The sequence below is a fragment of the Melanerpes formicivorus genome, unplaced genomic scaffold (genome assembly GCF_026170545.1).
Source record: "Melanerpes formicivorus ecotype bairdi unplaced genomic scaffold, bMelFor1.0.p_v2 SCAF_51, whole genome shotgun sequence".
NCBI classification, from domain to species: Eukaryota; Metazoa; Chordata; class Aves; order Piciformes; family Picidae; genus Melanerpes; species Melanerpes formicivorus.
The window spans coordinates 2171853-2197225 of NW_027142403.1; the positions used below are offsets into that span (position 1 = coordinate 2171853).

At 46.5% G+C, this 25373-nt stretch overlaps 2 protein-coding genes across 3 annotated transcripts in view; one reads left to right on the forward strand and one right to left on the reverse strand.

The window, feature by feature from the left end:
- Positions 1-47: 47 nt before the first annotated feature.
- CCDC191 (coiled-coil domain containing 191) lies at positions 48-24753 on the forward strand. Of its 2 annotated transcripts, XM_068160589.1 has the most exons (16): positions 48-206; positions 1377-1518; positions 3859-3990; positions 4508-4683; positions 5186-5409; positions 6226-6382; positions 8865-9055; positions 9919-10165; positions 11737-12161; positions 12669-12763; positions 15504-15586; positions 17618-17719; positions 18848-18991; positions 21402-21554; positions 21910-22064; positions 23496-24753. In XM_068160589.1, the coding sequence occupies exons 1-16, from the start codon at positions 63-65 to the stop codon at positions 23626-23628; spliced, it is 2703 nt and encodes a 900-aa protein (XP_068016690.1). In that variant the 5' UTR covers positions 48-62; the 3' UTR covers positions 23629-24753. The 2 variants fall into 2 exon arrangements, with proteins under 2 accessions (XP_068016690.1, XP_068016691.1); XM_068160590.1 differs by lacking the exon at positions 48-206 and having other exon boundaries at positions 1408-1518; positions 3859-3973.
- The window catches only part of ZDHHC23 (zinc finger DHHC-type palmitoyltransferase 23), a 33539-nt gene continuing 11377 nt past the window's right edge, over positions 3212-25373 (reverse strand). Inside the window, exons 4-5 of the mRNA XM_068160595.1 lie at positions 3807-3899; positions 3212-3669 (exon numbers count right to left, since the gene is read on the reverse strand). Coding sequence (XP_068016696.1) covers positions 3654-3669; positions 3807-3899 — 109 coding nt within the window. The 3' untranslated portion in view covers positions 3212-3653. The remainder of the gene's footprint in view (positions 3670-3806; positions 3900-25373) is intronic.

A 25373-nucleotide genomic window follows, 5' to 3' on the forward strand; every position in this document is an offset into this window, starting at 1 on the left:
CCGGGGTGAAAGGCACCTCCCTTCCGCTCCCCGCTCGGGAGGGGAGGGGAGGCGGCGTTGCCATGGCGAAGCCTCAGCCGTATGCGGTGCGCTCCGCTGAGGGAGGCGGTCGGTCGGCAGGGCTGCCCGGTGCGGCTATGGCCTTGCCGGGGCACAGGCCGCAGCTGTACCGCTGGCGGCGCCTCACGGCCAGCGCCAGACCGAAGGTAACGGGGGCCTAGCAGGGGGCGGGGAGCGCTAGGGGGCGTCCTTGCAGAGCACTGTCCAATTAATTACGGGGAGCGGCTGCCGCACGCTTCAGCCCAAGCGTTTAAATGGCGGCGGGGAGAGTGAGCTGGGCGCTGGGGCGGCCCGCTGGAGTCCTGATCGCCTCTAAGTGCGGGGTCAGGCGCAGAAAAACAAAACAAAACAAAAGAAGTTTCCCATGCCTGTGCGAGGGCCACAAGAGTGGCCCTTGGCTTTGCGAGCGAGTAGGTGGATGGTCCACACTGCTCCTCGAGTGGACGGTGCTAAACTTGACAGTGTGGTTCAAAATAAAGAGACAGGTGGTGTCGGCACCGTTGGGGTGTTTTTTTATCGTATTTCCAGCCAAGGTTCAACTTGGAAGCACTGTGCAATGGTGAAGTAACTTGCACAGTCACCCAAGAGCAAGGTGCCTTGTTGGTACGCGTAAAGCTCGTGGGCTACACACCAGAATTGTTCATCAGTAGGTGTGGGCAAACAGTGCAAGGCATTTACCCTTCCTGCGCCTACAAACTACCTGAGATGGGTGAATTTCTCCTTGCTTTCCTTCCTTGGGCCACCCCCATACTCCCACCAGCGCTTGTAGCAGGTAGCAGTGTGCATCTGCCTCATGTAACCTCCTTGCTCTGGTTGCCCTAGCACAAAGGGAAGCTCTTCAGAAGTGAGGGCTGTCTGCAATACAGGTAATACGTGTGAAAACACAGGGATACCTTCAGACCATTTACACCTCAGAGAGAGGAATATGGGACAGAAGATCACTCAGCCAATTTACACGGGGCAGCCTGGGTATGACAAAATGCTGATACCAAATTTCAGAGGTGGTGGTTACTGTTGGCAAGCCTCCATCCAGCCCCTACAGGCTGGTTGTTTGCAGTTCTCCACACTATGATAGGCATTCCTTTGGCAATTAGCACCAATTACTTAGTGATGTCCACATCAGATTGCTCCAGTCAGTCAAGCAGTCAGAGAAATACGTTTCAAAACAAATTCAGTGTCCTGCAACAGCCCTGCTGGCTTGTGTTACGTTGCCACTGACGTTTGCTCTCTCTCTGTAGGAGAAATCTGGATATAGAAAGTTTGAAGTATTACTTTGCAGCAATTCTTAGAAATGTTTTCCTTTCTTTAATTTAAAGAGAGCGGACCAAGCCTCTGAGCATGCTGTCCTTGAAGCTTTTTCCCTTCCAAAGTCCAGGTACCCACAGGGGCCTTGTGGCCCTGTGACAAGTTTGGAAACCGTGGAACAGCTGCAAGATCATGATGATGCCTATGAGGAAGGTGAGCTGAAATATACAAGCTTCCTAAAATGAACTCATCTTGATTCAGCATTGTGTTTCTGGTCTGACCAGGCTTTTGCAAAGCTTGAGACCATAAGAAACAATCAGATGAAGAAAAGCATAAGAAAAATCAATTGCTGGAGTTCACAGTAGGTCTTAATCAGCACACCCAAGAGAAGGAAAAGCTCTCTGTCTCCTGGATATTTCAAGGCAGGGTGAGGATGAATATTGTCCTCAAAGACACACTCTAGTGTGCAGTACAAGTTAGTGGGCTATAGGAAAATGGATTAAATTGCCTGACATGTTTTTGATAGCAGGCCACATGTGAAAATGGAGTTGATCTGTGTAACTTTCACATCTGTGATTAATTGCATGGTTTTGCTTTCATTCCCAAGGCAAAATTTCTCTCACTAATAGTCTCTTCATAATGCCTGCAGCCACAAGTACATACTGAAAATTGAAAATAAAGTTGCAGTACATTTAAAACAAAAGAGAAAATATTTCTCATCAGTGCTGCAAGTGCATTTGCAGTGTAAAAAAGCTGACAGGAGACAGGACTTTAATACCTGAGTTAACCATTCTTTTAAGACTCAAAAATGAGCCTTACAGAATAGAATGAAGACACATCTTGAAGAATCATAGAATATTCTGGGTTGGAGGGGACCTAAAAGATCACCTAGTCCAACCCTGCTGCCATGAGCAGGGACACCTTCCACTAGACCAGCTTGCACAAGGCCCTGTCCAACCTGGCCTTGAACACCTCCAAGGAATGGGCATCCACAACCTCCCTGGGCAGCCTGTTCCAGTGTCTGACCACCCTCACTATAAAGAATCTCTTCCTGATATCTCAAGGGCATTGACTTCAGTACAGGAAGTCAGCTTTTTCACTTGTAATCATCAAGGGTTCAACTAATAGCATGAAATACACCCATCTGCTTACAGTGCACTGCCTGAATGCATTATACAGCATGGGGACTCAAAAGGAGCTGTCTTGGCAATTGTTGGAAAGGTTGCATGCTTTCCTCATGCTTCTTTATTATTTTCATTTGCCCTTCTGAGCTAGAGTTTTTCTTTTTATAGCTAACAATCCCTCAGGATTATTCCTGCTTCTGCTAAAGCCTTTTATCTAGAATCCATTATTAAAATACTTAATGGTATTAACTGTACAGAGTCCACTTTGCAAAGGAAAGGGCCAGAACATTTTTACTCTAGCTAGGAAGACCTGATGTTCCCCAGTCATAAAAGTAACCCTTCACCAAGTGATAAGCTGTTTCCTCTCTCCTTTTTGTTATCATAGAATGGTTTGGGTTGGAAGAGACCTTGAAGATACCTACTTTCAACCCCACCACCATGGGCAGGGACACCTTCCACTAGACCATATTGCTTAAGGCCTCATCCAACCTAGCCTTGAAAACCTCCAGGGAGGGTCAGACTTCAGCACTTGGGTTGGGTTTTGGTTTGGTTTTATTTGCTTGCTTTTTTAAAAGGAAAACAAAGAACCCCACGAGTATCAGAGGATCATAATATCATCATAGAATTATTTGGGAAGGGACCTTAAGGATCATTTAGCTCCAACCCCCCAGTACCATGGGCAGAGACACTTTCCACTAGACCAGGGTGCTCAAGGCCCTGTCCAGCCTGGCCACCTTACTGTAAAAAATTTCTTCCTAATATCCAGTCTAAATCTGCCCTCCTCCAGTTTAAATCCATTCCCTCTCATTCTATCACTACAGGCCCTTGAAAGTAGTCCGTCTCCAGTTTTCTTGCAGGCCCCCTTCAGGTACTGGAAGGCTGCTGTAAGGTCTCCCTGGGGACTTCTCCAGGCTGAACCACCCAAACTCTCACAGTCTCTCCCCATTGAGGAGGTGCTCCAGTACATTGGTAAAACAGATTAAATGTATCCCAAGTGTGACTTACCTCATGTGAATTTGACCTCCTTGATTAATGCCTATCAGAATCAGGAGTGATCTAAATGTCCATAGAACTTTTGTAGGCAAAATGAGGTGGAAAAGAATTCATTTGTGACATATGGGACAAGGGAAAAGTTTACTGCCTTCTCGTCCTGGGTGATTTATTCTAGATGAACCTGCTCTAGCAGGGCAATTGGACTACATCTTCAGAGGTTCCTTTCAACCTCTACCATCCTGTGATTCTGTAAAAAAGATGAGAACAGAGCTATTAGCCTTATTCCATTTTCTGTGGCAGATCAGCTTCCAGTCATTCTAGAGAGCCATCCCAGCATGGGGCAGAACTATCCCAGAGATAGAGTTTATGCTGTTTTATGCTTACCCATATATTTTTTTTAAGCAAGTGAAGTCATCAGTCTCTTTCCTCATCATAGCCCAAGAGCTGCTCAGTAAGTGGATGGAGTCCAAACTGCAGCTGGAGCCAAAGAATGATGGAGAAAAAGGATTTGACACTGTCCTCCTGGAAGAGCCTTCTGCAGCCCCTCCAAAGTATGAGCGGTTTGATGGTGAGAGCACAACAAAGCAGCTGCCGGCTTCCTTTCTCAGGAAGGGAGCCAGGCCTCGTGGTTTGTCAGAGAGGTAAAAGTTGCTTTGAGGCCAGGATAATGGGGTCAGTAGAGACAAGATTAGAGGTGATGATTTTTCTCCCCCAGTGATTTGCTGTAGGACTGCTCAAGTGCACCTCCTAAACATAAACATTTGATGTCCCCCAGTGTAAGAGAGAAATTTTATGTCTTTTGGGTATGGCTATTTATGAGGCCTGTCAAATTTATACAGCCATCTGAGATGCTCAGAGGCAAGGCAGTAAAAGGACAAAATGTTGTTACTGCTCTAACATGTTCAATGGGAGACTGATTAAGACTCTGAGGATAAATGGAGTGCAGTCAGTGTGTCTGCTTTCATCAGAAATACATTCACAGTCTGGGAAAGTGAGCCGTTTGATTACGTTAGGCTTTGTGATCTGAGACAGAGGGGTTTATTCATTTCAGACTGGCCTGAGATAATCTGAATTCCTCATTTCAGACTTGTGCAGCTATCTGGAATGTGAATTGGAAAGTTCTGGCCAAGAATACCTACAGCAACTTTTGCAGAGTGAAACCGTGAACTGGGGGATAATGGAGGACCTCAGACTTGAAGACATCAAAGAAGAAGAAAAACTGATAGATCCCCGAATAATCATGGAGCTCAGACACAAGCAGGTGAGCAGGCAAGGCAGCAAGTTTAAAAGGAATAAGAATGAGGATTATAGGATTAGAGTGAATGTTCAGTGATACTTCCCCAGTATTCTTTGCCAGCCTGCAGTAATCTCTCACTTGGAGGTAAACACTCAAAGATCCTCTTCCACAGTTTAGCTGAAATGTTTCTGGGTGTCCACATGCACGTTAGCTATCTACAGTAGCTTGCCAGTCAACTTGCCCTACATCTCTTCAGGTTTTCCCCCTTTCTGAAGGATGACAGGAAAAGCCACCATGGCAGTCAGTTCCCAGTTTGCTGCCACCAGCTCACACTGGTTTGGCCTTACTCTCTTGGACAGAGTGTTTTGCTGCTCTGAGAGCAGAACCAGTCCAGTCAGTGCCAGCTACAGATAGGGTTGCTTGCCTCGTGTGAAGGGTGGATTATGAGCCACCCTGTCAGTGTACAATAAACCTCAAATTCTTCTGCTTTTGGTGTCTGCTCTGATGCTCATTGATGCCCTCCCAGGTGAAAGAAAACCGAATAAGGTATCAGAAAGCATTAGAGCTTCAGAGAAAAGAAAAGTCCCTGAAGAAATCACTTCTGGCTGCGGCCAAGCTCCAAGCACAGGAGGAGAACAGAAGGAAAGCCCTGAAGGCCAAGAGAGAGGAGGAAGAGATCCACAGGGAAATGGTGAGGCTGCGGAAAGAAATGGCTGAGAAGAGGCACACCGCACGAGGGGCATGGAGAGGGTAAGGAGGGGTGGGGCATGGAGAGGGTAAGGAGGGGTGGGGCATGGAGAGGGTAAGGAGGGGTGGGGCATGGAGAGGACCACATAAAGAACATTTCTCTTATCATCTCCTTTTGCTAAATGTAAGAGCAGCAATATCCCTAGAGGAAATACCTGCTATTTCTCTGTCTCAAAATTCTCCCCAAACCTGTTACTCTTATGTTATCAATGCCAATGGCAGAGCCAATCATTAGTGGGAAGACAGGGTGAAGTTAGCCTCCCCTCAGCCATAGACACAAAGCAGAACTGTGTTGCTCCGCCATGATTTCTCTCTGTCAGCTCTGTGGCCACATCCAGCCTCGACTGCCATGCAGCATAAAAACCAGTACACATACACACACAAAAAACCAACCCCAAAACACTGTTCTGAAAGTTTAGCACTTGCAATACTTCCTCTGCCATGAGGGAATAAAGAGCATTCCTGGCTGAGAATTCTACAGAGATGTGATTTTTTGCTTCTGTGGAGCTCGGATTGTCAGATATGTGACTTGTAGGGATGCCATTTATTTGCTTGGGCAGCCCTTGGATGCTAAATCTTCTCATGCAAGGGCTTTACTGAAATCTTACTGTTTTCTTCTGCCTATTATGCTTTGGAAATGCTCCAGACTGTTTAATCTCTGAGTCTCCAAACCATGACAGAGGCTGTTTTCTAAGAAAGCCAAGTTAAATATTCAGCAGCTTTCTAAGCTGTAGAGATGATTCTCACAGAACTGGCCAAAAAGAGCCTGAAATCTTGTGCTACAGTACTTTTCTCATTGTATGTTTGTTCACTTTCCAGGGAAGAGAAGAGACAAGAAACAAGTCAGAAGTTGTCAACACAGGAGGTATCTATTACTGCATCACTACCCCTTGCCCTGAAGACAGAAGAGCAAGAAGAGGAGAAAGAGAGAAAAGCTCAGGAACTGCTGCACAGGATTCACATCAATAAGCAGAGAGTGAGCATCACTCTTCTTTATCTGGGAGTCTGAGCTGCATGACTTAGCTACTGTTTGCAAAACTGAAGTTAGAAGCTCCAGTTATCAGCATGTTTTACTTCCTCCAAGCTCTCTGCTCCTGATTACCAGGAAGGTAGGATGGCAGAGCAAAAAGTATCTTGTAAGACTAGGAGTCTCAGTGGGAGGTTTTACTCAGAATTGGGGAAAAAGATATGTGTCTCAGGACAGTTGCAAACACAAAGGCTTCTGCCACCAAAAACCAGACAGCTGTATAGAGGAGGAAGCAAAGCAAGATTTGTTTGCCCTTGAAGAAGGTAGTAAATGGGGAAAGAGAAATGGTATAAAAGGTCCTGAGAAGTCCTTAGGTACATGAGAAGGTATTTTAAAGGTTACCTTGCAGACCCTGGTGCAGGAGTAGGGAGAGGGAAGGTGTGCTGAGGGCTGGGATGAATACTGAGATGAGTCTCCAAGAGCTAAGTATGCCAACACATCCACAGTAATGAGTTCCTCAAGGATCCACCCTCACTGGGTGTAGTATGATATTCTGTGATACTGCAACAGCACTTTGGAGGCAAACAGGCAGACTTTAATAATTCCTAGTAGGAACCTATTTCTTTTGCCCTCATTATTCTGATGCCATGGCCACCTCTGGCTTGAACATCTAGCTGAATCAAATACAAACAGAGAGTGATCTTTTGTGGAAAATGACTTTATATCAGCAAAGGGAATAAGCTTCTCTGGGTGCAGGTGTGAATGCTATCCATCCCATGGTATTTTTAACTGATGGAGCAATCATCATCATTAATGTCACTTATCCCCAGCTAGAGTTTTCTTTACAGAAGAGTCCCATAGCTTTTATGGTGATTCTACCCATGGCTCACTTCATCTGCTGTATTTGAGCTCAGCTACTGCTTAGCAGGACAGAACTTCTCTCCAGCAGAGCCTATGCTGTGAAGATAAGCCTGAATGAAACCACAGAACACTTTAGGGCTGGGATAATGTGAGAAGCCATGGCTTAGCTGAGCTAAGCAATAGTGACACTTTGATTATTTCCCTAAAGCAGAAAGAAATAGCTCATGCCCTGACATCTTGTCCTTTTTTGTAAGTCTCCATTTGGAGAGTTCAGTGAGTAAGAGGAATGCAATTAAAACAAGGCATTATGACAAAAGGGGAACAGCTGAGTCCTGTGAGCTGACCCACTTGGAGGATCAAAATGAACAGTGTTTGCAGTGAGAGGGCTAGAATTCTGGGGTAGATTAGATAGCAAATTGTTGTTCTATACAGTGTAAATCATTCTCAGAGGCAGCAATGACACAAGGGTTTGTCTTCCTACTGGAACAACAGTGAGCTTAAGGCACATCAGCTGGGCTCTTGTGACTGTTTGAGGCTGTGCCTTTAAGAAAGGGACACTATGACACCCACGACAGCTCTTTTCAGTAGTGACCAGTGCTAGGACAAGGGGCAACAGGTACAAACTAAAACACAGGGGGTTTCACTTGAACTTAAAGAGAGATTTCTCTACTTTGAGGTTGCCAGAACACTGGAACAGACTGCCCAGAGAGGCTGTGGAGACTCCTCTGGAGACTCAAAACCCTCCCAGATGCATTTCCGTGCAAACTGCTCTAGCTGAACCTGCTTTAGCAGCAGGGTTGGACTCAATGATCTCTAGAAGTCACAGTATCACAGTATCACTTAGGTTGGAAAGGACCTTGAGGATCATTGAGTCCAACCTATCAACACAGACCCCATGACTAGACCATGGCACCAAGTGCCACGTCCAATCTCCCCTTGAACGCCTCCAGGGTCGATGACTCAACCACCTCCCTGGGCAACCCGTTCCAATGCCGAATGACTCGCTTAGTGAAGAACCTCCTCCTCACCTCGAGTCTAAACCTCCCCTGGCGCAGCTTGAGACTGTGTCCCCTTGTTCTGGTGCTGGTTGCCTGGGAGAAGAGGCCAACCCCTTCCTGGCTACAGCCACCCTTCAGGTGGTCCCTTCAAACCCCTACTATTCTGTGTTTCTGTAAATTCACACAGGATTGATTTTTGTCCCAGTTAAAACCATAAACAAACCCCCCCAAAAGACCTGGTAATAGAAACATTTGTGAACTGTTCTTCATAGGAGTGGTCTTCCCTGTAGCATCTTAGACATTTGCTCAATTTTGAGACATCTTTTCTTGCCTCTAGAAATTCTGTGTTCCTCACACATTGCATTTATTTGTACTTGGTGAACCAATTATATTTCACTCAAGAGCATAGAGACCCCTGATAGCATCTGGCCAGTCACTTCCTGCTTCATGTAGAAGGACCTGCACATACTCTGTATTATTTGTTTTCTTCCCCTCGAGGTAATCATTGAAAGTGGGTGTTCCAAAAAGAATTTTAAGAAGGAAAAGTCAGATAAGGGGAATGGTGGAGAAGATCAGCAGCTGTGTGATGGTCTGTGTCTTGCTCACTGGCCTTCTGGAACTCTCTCCTGCAGTGTATGCGCCGACATTTCTCTGCGTGGCTGAAAGTCACTCTGGAGCACCAAATTAAAATGGGAAAAGCCAAAGCCTTTGCTGACTGGAAATGCAAACTGAGGGCCCTGCAAGCCTGGAGAAACTACACTTGGGCCCAGAAAATAGAGCAGGAGACACAGGAATGGGAAGTTCAGCTCCAAGATCAAAACAGGTAGTGACCCTGGACTGTAGCACTCCTCCTGCTTGGTCAGTGCAGTGATGAGCGACGGTAGAAGGGGCTTGCCAGTTAGCCAGCAGGAGGGAAACTAGCTTTGTGGAGAAAACTGCTACAGTGCCTGCAGTCTGCCAGAGGCATTATGGCACAGATGAAAAGGAGGATTGAGATAAACAAGAGCTTTAGCACTTTCCAACAATCATGTGTCTGTTTCCCTCTGTAAGAATCCTTCCTGGAAATCTCACCCATGCTGTGGACCCCAGAAAAGAGGAGGTGCCCTATTTACTTCAGATTAATGTCATTATTTCAGTAGTAGTATAGCAGAGATCATTTTGGCCAGTGCCTTTCATTAAGGAGGCTGTTGAATTCCCTGTCAGCCAGAGAAGATCTTGCTCTTGCAGGTGTCTGGCAGCCTGTGCAAACAGGCACTGGCACTTCTGCAGCTGGCAAGGTAACAGAGTACCTCTTTTGCACCTATCCTACAGCCCAAGGAGGAAATGGCAAAATGCAAACTAGAGAAACTTATTCCCCCCCTCCACCTTGGAATCATAGAGTCATTGAATTGTTTTGGTTGGAAAAGACCTCTAAGATAATGGAGTCCAACCAATAAACTAAGACCACCATTAAACTGTGTCCCAAAGTGCTATGTCCACCTGTTTCTAGAACACCTCCAGGGATGGTGACTTCAACACCTAAGCTCTGTACAGCTTTGGAGGGCCTTCAGAGTTAAGCAACAAAAAGACTTGGGAGGTTATGGGATCTTGTGCCAGGGCCTGGATTGCCATACTTGATGTAGTTGTTTCAGGCAGGCTTGTGCAGAAGCCTCACTCCTGTCACAACTCAAGTGCTTTCTCATTCAGGAAAACCCAGCTGTCTGTGGAACATAACCAGCGGCGGCTCCTGCGTTGGTGCTTTCTGGCCTGGCAGCACTGGAGCCAAGCAGAGAAAGAGAAGCGAGAGCTGCAGAGCAAGAGGGAGGAGACAAAGAGAAAAATGGCACAGCTGCTGGAGGCAGTGTCACTGGGGAAAGGTGGTCTGGACAGGCCACCAGAGGTTAACAAGCCTGGGACAGGAGAAGTAAACCATCAGGATCTGCAGCAGGACGAGGTAAATCCTCCCCACATAGTTTTGTTTGTTGGCATCTCTGCTCTTACAGCATAATCCTTTCGTGCGGTCTGAAAGAAAGAGGACATCCCAAAAGGTTTCTTTCCCTGGGTGACCTCCAGCTACCTACCTGCAACTGTTCAGGAGACAATGCTTTAAAAATCAGAGACAAACATAAAGGACAGTGGAGAAGTTTTAAAAATAACCTCTAATGCTGACAGAGAACAACCCTTCATGTGTGCAGTGAGCATCCCACCCCCAGATCACTTTTGCTGAGAGATTAGTTACATCTTTGATTCCTGCTTAGTCTTAAAAAGAATAACACTTCACTGCTTGACAAGAGATTTTTTTGTCATGCCAGTGCAGCTCTCTGGCTTTTAAGTGTGAAGGGAAAAAGTTGTCACTGGCTGTTTCAGGATAATGCACAGCACAAAGAGGTAGGAGGGGAGAATCAGGGGTTGCTTCCTTAAATTGTCATCTGTCAGCTCAGATTCTGCCCTTTCTTTCTCTTTATAAAACTTGTGCCACAGCAGTATCCCAATTCTAGCATGAGAGTTCACACACTCATACTACAGGTCAAGCTTTTAAGTTGCTTAAAGGCCAGCAAAAGTTGATTTCCCAAGATGCTTGTATCATCCTAGTAGGTCAATATGTTTCTTCTGATGCAATGGTGGTATAATTTGTGCTGGAAGGATGGGATTGAATTTGGGACTTGACCTAGGAATCAGAAAATAGACCTTGTATCTGATTCCTCTTCAGAGAAAGACCATGTGTCAGAAAAGGCACAGCCTCATTCCCCACTGTGCATCAGTTTCATGGTAGTACTCAGTATCACAGGATAACTAAGGTTGGAAGAGACCTCGAGGATCATTGAGTCCAACCTATCAACACAGACCCCATGACTAGACCATGGCACCAAGTGCCACGTCCAATCCCCTCTTGAGCACCTCCAGGGACGGTGACTCCACCACCTCCCTGGGCAGCACATTCCAATGACGAATGACTCGCTCGGTGAAGAACTTCCTCCTCACCTCGAGTCTAAACCTCCCCTGGCACAGCTTGAGACTGTGAGACTCATCAAAGCTGGAGAAGAGGCATGAAGAAGCAGCACCTTATAGACCTCTCTTCCATCTGAGAAGGAATTGTCCAGTAGATCAACAACATAGATCACTTCAACAACTGTTTTTTTCACTTTTTCTATCTGAGCACTGAGTGAGAACAACACAATACAAAAGGGAGTATGCTCTAGCCTCTGATAGATGAGCTCACCCCTGAGAAATGAGCTGTCCTGAGTTGTGCTCCCTAACAAAACAGTCAGGATATATATTCTTGCCAGACCTCCAGCCTGATCAGGAAATGGCACACAGCTCCTCCTTAAAGGTTCTTTCTCACAGCCTCCCATTTTGTGCATCATGGAGCCCCTCTGCCCTGGCTAGGAACTGGATAAAGATTGTATAACTGAGATTACCCTACTTCTTGGTAGATTTGCATTCCTATGTAGGGAGGATAGAAGAGTGCTTGGTTTTAATCAGTACCAAATTTTCCTCTTTGTTTTTTTTTCCACCCCACCCCAGCTAACCGAAACTTGCTGCATGGAGAAAGAACCTGAGCAGACCAGAGAGCACTCTTGTTGGGATGATGCTCCTACATCTCAGTGCTACAGAAAACCCAAATTTGCCTGGAAGATTACTCTCAAACGTGCAGCCCCAGGTGTGGAGGACCAGCCCAGGAATCAAATAGCCACTCTCCCCCAGCAGTTTCAAGCACCTGGCCCAAAGGCAGCTCCTGCTCATGGAAGCCGTTTTGAGCACCGCCATGCCCTCCAGCAACGTCTGATTGAAGAGCAGAGGCAGCATCTTCAGAAACAGCAAGAGCTGATCCTTCACCTGCAGGAAAATCAGAGGCTGAGCAGAGCCAAAGAAGCAGCAGCACAAGACACAGCTGTAACTCAGCCCCTAAACAACTCTGCTTCACAAACCACGGAGGCAAACCAAGCCAGGTGCAAGAATACAACTTGTTTGAAGTATATGCCCTTGATAAAGCAGGTTCAATTAGTCAACTCCTACTCAAGTTGAGCCAGAATTTTCCAGGTACACTTCAGACATGCTAATACTATCTGCTATTCCCCTCACCTGTGAGTTAGCCCCAGGGGTGGCATCATACTGGCCACAGCCCATCTATCCTTCTCCCCTTTTTGCAGTGGCTTGACATCAAGCTATCCATACAGGATCCACTTAGAAATGGCAACACCAGTGTCACACACAGGAGCAGTAGAGATTTATTTAGTTAGGAAAAATGAGTGTCATCCTCAGCATCATCTCCTTTGCAAGGGTGCATCATTAATCCCATTTCAAGCAGAAGAAAGGTGCATCAGGGATTCAGAATAAAAATGCATCACAACAGAGAATGGAAACTACAAGGCTTGTTCCTCAGCCAGGGGGTGATAGGTAGGAGACATCATTTGACCATATTCATTGACTAATTCCTTTACTCTTTCTTTTCACAGTGCTTTGGCTTCTCATGGGCCAGAAAATAAAAGGGCAGTGATGCAAGGCAAGAAGTCCCCCAGGCAGCTAGCCTCAGTGGATCCCATACTGAAAGGTATTGCTCTAGATAGCTATGACAGCTGGGTATTAAGAATTGGCTTTCATTAACTGACTGTTCAGCTCCCAGGCTATCTAGTCCAAGCTATCACTGGCTCTGATTTCATTGATTCATAGAATGGTTTAGGTTGGAAGGGACCTTAAAGATCATTCCATTCCCTGGCATTAGCAGGGACACCCTCTACTAGACCAGATTGCTCACAGACTCACAGAATCATTCAGGTTTTGGAAAAGACCCTCATGATCACCAAGTCCAACTGATAACCCAACTCTGCAAGGTTCACCCCTAAACCATACCCCCAAGCACCACATCCAAATGACCTTTAAACACATCCAGTGTTGGTGACTCAACCACCTCCCTAGGCAGCCCATTCCAATGTCTGACCACTCTTTCAGTGAAAAAGTACCTCCAGGCTCCTCCAGGACTGTCTTCTGTCTGCTATATTGTATTTCCAGCAGATATCTGGGAAGTGGAAGTCTCCCATGAGCACAAAGATTAGCAATTGTGAAACCTCTCTTAACCATGTACAAAAAGTTTTCATCTGCCTCTTCATCCTGCTTGGGTGGTCTAGAACAGATTCCCACCACGAGATCACTCTTGCTGGCCTTACTCCTGACTCTTACCCATAAGGACTCAACCCTGTCATCACCTTCATTCATTTGCATGGTTTCATATCTCTCCCTAACACAGAGGGCCACTCCACCACTGCTTCTTCCTTGCCTATCCCTTCTGAAAAGTTGGTAGCCATTGATTGCAGCACTCTGGCTGTGGGAGTCATCCCACCAGGTTTCTGTGGTGGTTGCTATCTTACAGTTTCCCTGTAGCACAGTGGCCTTCAGCTCCTCCTGTTTACTGCCCATGCTGCGTGCATTGGTGTATAAACACTTCAGGGAGGGAGTTGAGTGCATAGTTTTCAGCCTTGAGGTGGGGTAGACCCTGGTTGTCCCAGATGCCAACACACTGCACCACAAGCAGTGGGCTACTACACCCAGAGTTCTCAGTGGCAAGGCCAGCCACATCCCCGTCCTCCTTTAAAACTAGTTTAAAGCCTTGTCAATGAGCCAGCCAACTCACATGCAAGGATTCTTGTCCCCTTATGGGCCAGATGAACTCCCTCTGTCACCAGTAGACCTGGTGCCAAGAAAACTTCCCCATGGTCAAACCCCCCAAAGTTCTGTTGGTGGCACCAACCTCTAAGCCATGTGTTGGTCACGTGGACTTTTTTCTTTTCTTTGATATCTCTTCCTTTCACTAGAGGGATTGAGGAGAGCACCACTTGTGCTCCAAAGCCCTCAGGTCCCTAAAGCCCTGAAGTCTTTTTTAATTGGTTATGTTCTCCTATCCATTGCCTCATCACTTCCAATCTGCATAACCAGCAGTGGGTAATAGTCCAATGGCCACACCAGACTGGGGAGTCTCTTAGAAATGTCCCTAACCCATGCTCCAGGCAGGCAGCAGACCTCCCTATGGGATGGATCAGGCCTGCCAATCAGTCCCTCAGATCCCCTGAGAAGGGAATCCTCTACTACTACCACCACCTTTCTTTTTTTCTTGTTTGCACTAGTCCTGAGTGTGGGACTGGCTGACAAGTAGCTGTGTGCATGGACATTCACCTCCACCCACATTTGTCTGGCCCTCTGTTTCAAGAGCCCTATACCTGTTGTGTGTGGGCAACTGGGAAGACTGGGGGGAGTGGGAGGGGGCTCACCTGCCTCTCCTGCCTCCATTCCCCCCATCACTTAGGTCTCTCTCTGGATGACAAGACAACATGGGATCCCCTGCTAAAGGCCTCATCCAACCTGTCCTTGAACACCTCCAGGAGAGGGCATCCACAACCTTTCTGGGGAACCTGTTCCAGTGTCTCACCATCCTCACTGTAAAGAATTTCTTTCTAATATCCACTCTAAATCTACTCTCCTCAAGCTTCAATCCACTCCCTCTCATCCTATCACTGTAAGTCCTTGAACTCTGTACACTTTAGAGATAGCAAGTGTATTTTCAGAGCACTCAAGTGCTTTGTCTGAAGACCCCCCCAAAATTTTAGTGAATAAGTTACTGCTGGATGATTTTCCCCTCAACAAAGAATCCTGGGACACCTGAGAGGAGAAAAGAATCTGAAGAAACCTACCCTAGTCAAAACACTTAAATGCCTTCCAGTTATCAATTGCTCCAGGCCATGCTCTGTTTGTGACTTCAGAAGAAGTGAGCATGGGTTCTCAACACCACACTGTTCTGTGTGGTCACAGCAGCACTGTAGCACCTTTGCTGACAGCCAGCAAGATGACTGCATTGCGGTTCATCTCCCAGAAGCAGCATTAAGCTGTAGTTTCTCACTAGTGGGATGAAGTACCTGTGTGTCACTGTGGCAGGGATGCTTCCTGTCATGCAGTCACTCTTTAAATAAGCAGTTAGAGCTTACTGGAGACCTCAAAGCAATTGCTGCTAAGCCTCAGCATTCAATCAGGGCAGACAGGGACAAAACGCCTGAACACACCTCCTTTTGTAACCGAGCCTCGTGGCTCTAACTGTCAGTCAAGGAGGTTGGAATGAATCTAACTGGAATAGTTTATGGGTTCCTTGTTCATGGCACTGCCAGCTATAAGGGACAGCAGAAAGCAAGTCCCTTTGTGCTGGCACTGCCAGGTCAATAAGGGTCTGGCAGTGAAGCAGTTAACCAAACTTCTGCCATGATCCTGTAGCTCATTTCCAATGAGCCTTATGTCCTCTCTTTCTGTAGCTATGGAGAAGAGAGCAGCTCAACGGGCAGAAAGGAGGAGGAAAGTAGAAGAGGCCAAACAACGAAAAGAAGAGGAAAAATTAGTAAGTGAAGTGGAAAATAAAGTCTCTTTCACAGCATTCTAGTTACAGCCCCCTGTTTTAACCCCAGAGTCAGGACCCAAGAAAAGGCCCTTTATGCAAAAAAGGAGTTCTCTGGCTTGTGAGAAAGAAATGTCTGGCACACACAAAAAGTAGTTACTGCTGCATTTGCATATGGTAATGGCACTTGCCCTGCCATGTGACAGACACCTCATGTTGATGCAGTTGCAATTATAGAATCAGCCTCCCTTATCACCCCCCCCCTCCCCAACACTTCTTTCACACCTACCCCATGCTCGTAACTTGTCCTTGCCAAGGAGGGGAAGGGTGGAAGAGCATGCAGAGATCCATCTGATTGGACTTGGCAATGGTAAGTTATCCCTCACTTGCTTTTCCTATCTGGTCACATGCAGCATGAGGATCCTGCATCTTTCTAGCAAATCTCTTCTGAAGAGAGAAGATAATGACAATGTTTGCACAGTTCATGCATGCAACAGAGGAGCATTCTTAGCTTTGGGGCATTAAGCTGTTATCAAAAACACTGATAGTAAATTGCATTAGGATTAGAAAGCTCAGAACTGGGATGCTAAACCAGCCAGCATTTCTTCCTTCTCCAAGCAAAGGAGATGCCCTCATATAAGCAGGAGACTGAAATGAGCCTTAGAAAATGCTTTAACCATAGAGCAGTCAGACAAGCATCAGGTTTGGCTTCCTCTGCTGCAGTTGCAGTGTGATAAGAAATAATAAGAGATAAGAGATCAGCAAGCACAGTGACAGTAAGTGTACATTCTGGTTGCTGTAGGTTTTAGGTCTTTGGTGCATATACTTCTTTGATCTTTGTTGTTGTTCTTCCCAATCTGGGGGCCATTGGGTGACGAATGAAGGCACAAACCCTGTTGCCATATAGCATGAGATTCCAGAAATGCAGAGAGCAGAGAATCTCAGAAGTCCTCCTGGAAGTCCTTTATTACTGCATGGTAGAATCTCTAGCATTACAGAGTCTCAGAGTCCCACTTACAGTAATAGTCCTGGAAGTGCTTAGCAGACAAAGCAGCTAACAGAAGTCCTAAGCATATCCCTCACAGCATCCCTACACCAAAGCCCTTGCCAGATGAAGTAGCAAACTAACAGAAGCAGAAGTCCCTAGCCAAAGCCCTAACCAAACATCCAACTGAAGATAACTGTTACTCAGAGTGGCTGTTCATATATTCTTTGTTATCAATCCCTTATCCATCCACATATATAAGCTAACATCTTTTCCCAATCAGAGGTGCCAGCATGTCAAGGAGGTGGTTTCTGCAGCATGTTCCAATCAAAGGGTGCAAACATGAGGATGATATTCTTGGCACACATGGAGTGTTATTGTTTTGCTCTATAGAGCATGCTAAGGTATTGTTCATCTAAGGAATCATGCACTCTGCATGTGTCCAGAAGCTGCCCTCAGAACAGTGGCTGCAACAGATCTTCACTGTTTGGGTGCCTGTAATGCTGCTTTGCATGTAGAAGTGAAACTTCTAAATGCAGAACACAGGGATTCAGAACTGCCTTCAGCAATCAGATTATCAATAACTAACTTGGTATATGGTCTAAATTTCTTCGAGGAAGAGAGAGCAAATACTGCATCTTAGGGCAAAGAAAGATACGGATAGATGGATGTAGTAGAAAGAACAGTTGTCCTTCCTGTCTTTCTTTACTGCAAGAGTGGTCAGGCATTGGAACAGGCTGCCTGGGGGATTGGAGTGGAGTCACAGTCCTTGGATGTGTTAGAAAAGCATAGTCAAAAATGTGTTCTAAAAAAGTGCAGCCAGGGCACTTTGGGACATGGTTTAATGGCCATGGAGGTGTTAGGTCAATGGTTGAACTTGATGGTCTCAGAGGTCTTTTCCAACTGAAACAATTCTCTGATTCCTCTCCCTTCAACAGTTCATTTCTACTATGTGACAAAGTCTGATTCCTTCTGAAGTTTCAGATGCTGGTCAATACTAGAGGAACACCAAATTAAATTCTACCTTTGTCTGTTTTCTCTGTTTCAAGGCCCAGCTGAAGGCTGAAGAGGAAGCACGACAGAGGAAGGAGGCCGAGGAGAAGAAAGCTCAGCAGGAAAAACGACAAGAAGAGAGGAGGCAGCAGAAGCTGGTGACCAAACACTTCACCTGGTCCCCTTTGTCCTTTAGCAGGGACAGAAAGAACCATTACCCACTAGCACTCAGTCAGCAGCCAGATTAATGTGAACTGAAGGTCATCACTAGTAGAGTAGAGTTCCACAGCACATACAGACTCATGACCTTCCCACTTTCTGTCCATATTAAGGGAAGGGTTGTGGACTGAACACACCATGTGTTCTCTCTCATCAGGACTAGAATGGTGAATGTTCATTGCTGAGCTATAGCCATATAAATCCCCACACAATGGCAACATGTTCAGCCTACTTTCAGACTGCTCCTTCCACTTGTATTCCCCTCTAGTATGCACAATGATAACAGCCACAAACACATGATTTAGAAGCAAACAAGCCTGACAGATGTATCAAGGGCAACTTTCCACCTGAAGAATAGAAGGATGCTCTTCTTGGAGCTAGCCTAGGAATAGCCCTACTCTATTATTGTTACATAGAAATGAGCTGTCCTAATAACCCAAATAGCACATTTGAAATCCTGCAGGAATTTGACCTACAACTACTGATTGAGTGTTTTAGGATGTTTGACCTTCATCCTTGCATCTCAAAGCTAGTATGGTACAGTTATATAATATCCCACATCCCTTGCCTGCTGCTTAGGCTAGATAAGTAGTTGGCTCCATGTGTAAATTCAAATGATTTTTGGACATGTTTTCAGTCTAGCTTTACAAAAAAGCTGCTCCCTGAGCTCACCAAGCATCCCTCCCCACCTTACTGAAGGCCCATCAAAAGCAGGTTCCTGCTACATCAGTGCTGCTGGTAGCCGCAGATCATATGTCTGCTACAGTAACACCAAACTGCAGTGCTGGGGGAAGGCCATGTGCCAAGGAATCATGGAAACAGGAATCAAGGAAGCATGGCCCAAGGAAACATCAGGAAATACCATCATTTTCTATGAGACTTCTCAAGAGGTTCTACTACATCTTCCAGTTACATGGTTCATGGCTAGGGTCTGCACTAATGCAGACAATACAGATCCCTATTTTCTGTCAGGTCAAGACCTCCAACTCCACTATGACAATCTATCATCATTGCTTAACCTCCTTTTCATCCAGAGTGAATTAAAACCACTGCTCTTTGTATTGCAGAGAGAGCTGGAGAAGCAAAGGAGGCTGGAGAAGGAGCGGCAGCTCCAGAAAAAGGCCAGAGATCACTATGAGAAGGTTCTGCTCAGAAAGCTGGGAATAGTGCCATGGAAAAAGCTAAGAGAGCAAGCCAAGGAAAATGTGGTGGTAAGTGCTGAGGATAAAAGCACTGGTGCCATGGGAAAAGGAAAAAGAATAGATGCAGCATTTAATAGAAACCTTAACAGGCTCTCAAGCCACGTATAGATGGGAAAGGCAAAAATCCTCCCTGCATGCCTTGCCCTATATTAGTTCTTTACATCAGCCCATCTGACAGTAATCATGAAAGGTCCTCAAAAAACTGCAAAGGTGGCATCCTCATTTATAGCTGATCAAACAGAAACCAAAAGGAATGACTTTCAATTTAATGAGAAGTCATCTTTTGTTAGCCTCCATTTGTCTGCAGTACTAACTGCCACATGATTTAATGGCAATTAACAGTGGAAGTTAGTTTAGTATGACACAGCCAAAAAAAAAAGAAGATTGACATTATATGCCATGAGCCTGTCAGTTCCCTTGCTCCACAGCAAAGCTACTCAGCAAGACATTGACAAACCCCTGTAGTTATAGTAAACCCAAGCCCATCACTAGGGCTTGCCCTCTTGATCTCTTTCTAGGGCTTGATCTCCTTCTGTGATCAGGTGACCCGTCTGGTGGATGTGGGGAGGCCTGTGGATGTGGTCTACCTAGACTTCAGCAAGGCCTCTGACACCGTCCCCCACAGCAAACTGCTGGCTAAGCTGTCAGCCCGTGGATTGGACAGCAGCACTCTGTGCTGGGTTAGGAACTGGCTGGAGGGCCGGGCCCAGAGAGTGGTAGTGAACGGTGCCACATCCAGCTGGAGGCCAGTCACCAGTGGTGTGCCCCAGGGATCAGTGCTGGGCCCTGTCCTCTTCAACATATTTATCGATGATCTGGATGAAGGGGTAGAGTCAGTCATCAGCAAGTTTGCAGATGACACAAAGTTAGGAGCAGATGTTGGTCAGTTAGAGGGTAGAAAGGCTCTGCAGAGGGACCTCGACTGACTGGTCAGATGGGGAGAGTCCAGTGGGATGGCATTCAACAAGTCCAAGTGCCGAGTGCTGCACTTTGGCTACGGCAATCCCATGCAGAGCTGCGGGCTGGGGTCGGAGTGGCTGAGAGCTCCCAAACAGAGAGGGACCTGGGGGTGCTGATCGACAGCCACCTGAATATGAGCCAGCAGTGTGCCCAGGTGGCCAAAAGGGCCAATGGCATCCTGGCCTGCATTAGGAATAGTGTGGCCAGCAGGAGCAGGGAAGTCATTGTGCCCCTGGACTCTGCTTTGGTTAGGCTGCACCTTGAGTACTGTGTCCAGTTCTGAGCCCCTCAGTTTAAGAAGGACATCGAAACACTTGAATGTGTCCAGAGAAGGGCAACAAGGCTGGGGAGAGGCCTTGAGCACAAGGCCTATGAGGAGAGGCTGAGGGAGCTGGGATTGTTTAGCCTGGAGAAGAGGAGGCTCAGGGGTGACCTGATTGCCCTCTACAACTACCTGAGAGGTGGTTGCAGCCAGGAAGGGGTTGGCCTCTTCTACCAGGCAACCAGCACCAGAACAAGAGGACACAGTCTCAAGCTGTGCCAGGGCAGGTTTAGACTCGAGGTGAGGAGGAGGTTCTTCACTAAGCGAGTCATTCGGCGTTGGAATGGGTTGCCCAGGGAGGTGGTTGAGTCATCGACCCTGGAGGCGTTCAAGGGGAGATTGGACGTGGCACTTGGTGCCATGGTCTAGTCATGGGGTCTGTGTTGATAGGTTGGACTCGATGATCCTTGAGGTCCTTTCCAACCTAAGCGATACTGTGGCTTTCCCTCTCTCTAGAGTTGCTGCTGGTGCAGCATTAGCCAGTGCTAGAGGCAGGACGCCACAGGTGATAATCCAGTGCTCTGTTGTAGTTTGGCCATATCAGTGCAGAGTAGCAAGTGGTAGCTTCTGAGACCTTGACACACAAATACTGCTGATGAAACATTTCCATAGAACACTGAATTGGCAAGTCTTAGCAGGGGTGGACTAATCACACCCAACTCTATCCCAAAGATGCAGCCAAAGCCCAGGGCTAGGTTGGCAAGCTTCCTTTTAAGTCATTGGAACTGCAGCTACTTACAGTACTTGACCAAATGTGTGTAGGCCTCCAGCTGGGAAGAAGTAGGATAGCAGCTGCTCTGTATGTCCATCCTGCTGATCATCATTATGGACAGGGTTGGACTAAACTGTTGTAAGGCCATGCCTCTGGCTCCATTCACAACAGGTGAAAATGAGGATCTAATCCAAAAAGATACTCTCTAGAAATGATATGGCAGTGGCCTGATAGACTGGTCTTGTTCCTTATGCTGACCTTTTTTCATGGGAACCTGTCCTGTAAGTTATTCCAGCTGTGAGGCATCTGCATTTTGAGGGCCCCAAAAAGCTGAGGTGATTTTCTAGCATAGCCAGCTTCTTGGAAACGCTTTCTGTAGCCACCAGTCCAAGTTACTAGCTGCTGTCTCTGCTGTCTTTACTCAGGTGGCACAAAGGCACCACTGCTTGAGCCTGCAGAGGAAATACCTGATGACATGGCTCCAGGACACCCAGGAGAGCCTCATGAAGAAGATGTCTTGGGCTGAAGACTTCTATTCCCATACATTGCTGAGACGGTGCTTCAGGAACTGGCTAAAGGTTCACCTGCAGTAGCAGCTGCTGCTGCGCTTCCTTCTCACCAGAGTGCCACTTCATACACCTACAGCCCCAACCTTTCCTGCCTTACACTGTCCCCATTCCAGCAACATCATTCCTTTCTTCAGAGACCTTCTTCCAGTTCTCCACCCTCCATCATTCTCCTTCCCCCCAGGACACTCTCCTATATACTGCTCCTCCACCTTTACTCTCAACCTGCTCTTTGCTGATTTTCCTTCACTACTGCCCTGTTACTCTTCACTGCCAATCTCAGCACTGCTCTGTTTCTGCTTATTGGGCCAGGGGTTAAGGAGGGAGGGAAGCCATTCTCACTTCTCTTTTCGTCTTCCTCCTCTAGTACAAAGATTATTTCTCCACTCTGGAGGAGAAAGTTAGTGCCCTCCATGCAGCTTGCCTCATGAGGAAGTACTTCTGGGCATGGTTTGATCTGGTCATGGAGGAAAAAAGTACCTTATGGGAGAAGCTGAAGATTGCTACTGAACACAGTAACAAGTAAGTGCACTCCCTTGCCAGCAGTTCTTTTTACTTAGGTTTAATATCCCCCCATAGGTTATTTTAGAGGCTACTTTTGACAGATGAGTTATCTGCTCCCCAAGAACATGCAAGACAGGTTCTTTACTGCTGGCATTTTGCTTCTGTGATATGCACAGGTTTATGGTAAGAATTTTCCATGCAGACTAGAAATTTAGTGGTACCCTTCACAGGACTTTTAACTCTGCTGAAAGAGAATACAGTGAAAGTGAGTAAGTAGCTGAAACTTTCTAAGCTGATTAGCAGATCTGGCCATGCAGCTTCTGCTAAAAGCTGCCTTAAGAACATCTTTAAGTACAATTATAGCAGGCCAAATGACTGTGCAGGAATTACATTGTATTGTCTTACAGCAGATGATTTAGTTCACAAATCCAAAGCTGATTAACTAGAAACCCTGCTTAAGGAATGCTTCAGTTTATGCTATTGTCAGCCTCACTTGGCAATGAGAACTACAGCAGACAGTTCTGCTGTTCATGACTGGAGCTGGACACACCCAGTTTACTCATTGTTCATAGCATTTTAACAGGAAGAAAAAAACACTGTCAAAGTTCAGCAGAAAAGAGAAGCAAGTTCCCTACCTCACCAGGAGAGCATGCCCATGACATGTAGTTATAAATAGGCTGCACCTGGGCATAGACCAAATAGGATCTGCAACACCACAGAGGAATGATTAAATTCACCCCTTATGTGGTAGAGTGAACCTGTTCTAGCTTGCCATGTCAGTAAGATCAGAACAGGGCACCCTTTAACCCAAGAAGCCAGTAAACTGGAGGAAGCAAGGGAAATCCAGACACTGAAGAGACTGGTTTCATTCTGCACATGCCCTTATATCAGGAGCATAATTGCCTGTCCCTTCTCATTACCTCTTCTCCCCCATGACTGGCAAAGGGCAGTTCAGACCTTGACATAGCAAACTGTTCTTTAGACAGGACCATTGCTCCCTATTGCCCATCTGGGAACCCATGGTAAGCCACCTTTGATGGGGTAGATAAAATCAGGTAGGAATTGGAGCCTAGCTGCCTGCATTCTCAAGCAAATGGTCTGCATTTTTGCTGGAGAAACTGCTTTCAGAGACCATGTTTATTCTTCAAGAAACGTCTTTCATCTTCAGCTTGCTAAGCAAACACCAGCTAATGAATCCTGTCCGAGGGAGGAACAAAATTCTTGGGGGAAAGGAATAGAGAAGGGCACAGTGTTCTTCCCTGGCATGATTGACATACTAATGGGATGGTCTGCATGCAGATGTTTAGTGTTTCACAGCCCTGACTAGCTGAAGAAAGGATACATTTTAGGGGAGTTCCCCCTTCCCTCAGAAAAGTCATCTTCTGATTACCTGTTAGGCACAAATCTGCACGTCATCACTTTGGTCTTTGTGTCCCCGATCTCTTTAAGGAGACTCATGCTGAATGCACTGAAGGCCTGGAGGCAGTACCCCTCACTGATGAAAAAGGAGAAAGAACGAGAAGAAAGGAGAAACCAGCTACGAAGGAGAGTAGCTGAAATTCTCCCCAACTTCCAAAGGTGACAGAAGAGAGTCAAAGGAAACCGGGAAAGCGGACAGAAACGCTGATGCTGTTCAGTGCTGCTTTCCTACTGACACAGAGCCAAGGGGAGGTCCTCTCCAGTGCAAAGGGTCTTACAACCAAAGGGAACTCCCTGGGGTCACTGGTGTTGTGAACAAAGCATATATGCCTTTTTTCCCTGTTTCATTTTGCACTTCAGCAGGTTACTCCTTACAAGGTCCTCCTCATGTGAGGTGTGTCTTCGCTGGTGGCAGCGAGGCCTAGGTAACCAAAGCCTAGCACCAGCTATGTTTCAAGGCCAAAACCATTTCCACATGCAGAGCTGCAGCACTAACAAATCCTTCTCTGTCACAGAAAGCACAGAACTGGACTGCTCCCATTTTTCCTTAAGGAGCAACCTGGTGCTTTTGTGTTGCCAGTACTCTGTAGGGTGACACAGTTGGATCAGAGAAAGAACAGACCTGACTGTCAGCTGACCCCTAAGCACTGCTGCGAACTTGGCCACCCAGATATTAGTTTCAAGCTAATTGTGCCAGGAAAGTTTGGAGGTGAGGAGGGAAGAGCTATTTATACAAATCATCTTCACTAATGATCCAGATCACAGCATCACATATGGACCATCTAAAACCTGGATTCTCTTTCAAGGGGCTGTTAAGCTTGCAGCACAGGCCGGTTCACAAGCACAGGGTTTAGATTTTGTCATCAAGTTTCCCAGCCTGTTTAACTGTAATGTTTAAGGATCTATTGTACAAGTGTGTCTGGGCCTTTTCACTTGAATTTCAAAAGAAAGCCCCCAAAAATGCAAGAAATCAGGCTGTATTTCTACATAAGCTACAGCTGACATGAGTAAAATGAGAGTTTCTTATTGCTGTTTAGCTTTACCCTACCTGCACTGTGCTGCAGGTAAGTGCTGTTAAGGTACAGTGTGTCTTGTCTTAGCAACAGCGCAAGGCAAGAATCTGGAATCACTTCCCCCTCACAAGACGACAAGCAAAGTTCTCTCCAAGAGCATTTGGCACTTGTAGCACTTGAGTAACATCAGGAAGAAGGCAGTTTACTGTTACCCAGTGTGTCAAATGATGATTTTTTTAACCTGTAAATGCACTGGAGGTTTCCAATAAACCCAGATCTGAAATGAACATGAAGTTGTGACGTGGACTGTGTCAGAAGCCAGCTGAATCACAATAAACAGGAGTCCAGGGTCAAGGATCTAGACCAGCACTAAGCACTGCAGAAGGACTGGTCAGGTATCCAAACACAACAGTGGACTCCAGTGCTTTAATGTTGGGAATATGTCTATGATGAGAGCTCACAGGGATGTGGTCAAAGCCTCCCTGCCCACACAAGACAGGCTTGTTAAGCACTCTGGGTCTGAATGCAGGTCTGACAAGAACTGTCACTCCCAGGTCACCTCCCACAGCAATTCTCTACAACACACAAATGTTTTCTATTTCCCAAAGGCTGATTACATACCTGGCCATCAGCAGGTCAGATGAGCAGAGTTATCCAAGTGCAGGAGCTGAAGGTGCCTGCATGGAGCGTGGGTGAGTACAGACCATCTGTCTGCATTCAAAGGCAGATTGTGAGAGGAAGCGACAAGCTGAGAGAGGGCTGAGTAACTTGTCTTGCAGCAAAGTATGGGCACTGCAGAAGGGTAGTGTCCTTCCCAGAGAACTGAGCCAGAGGCAGGAGAAACAGTGCTGGGGTCTGAGCTACCAAACTAATGCCCTGGTGCAGCCACCAGCCA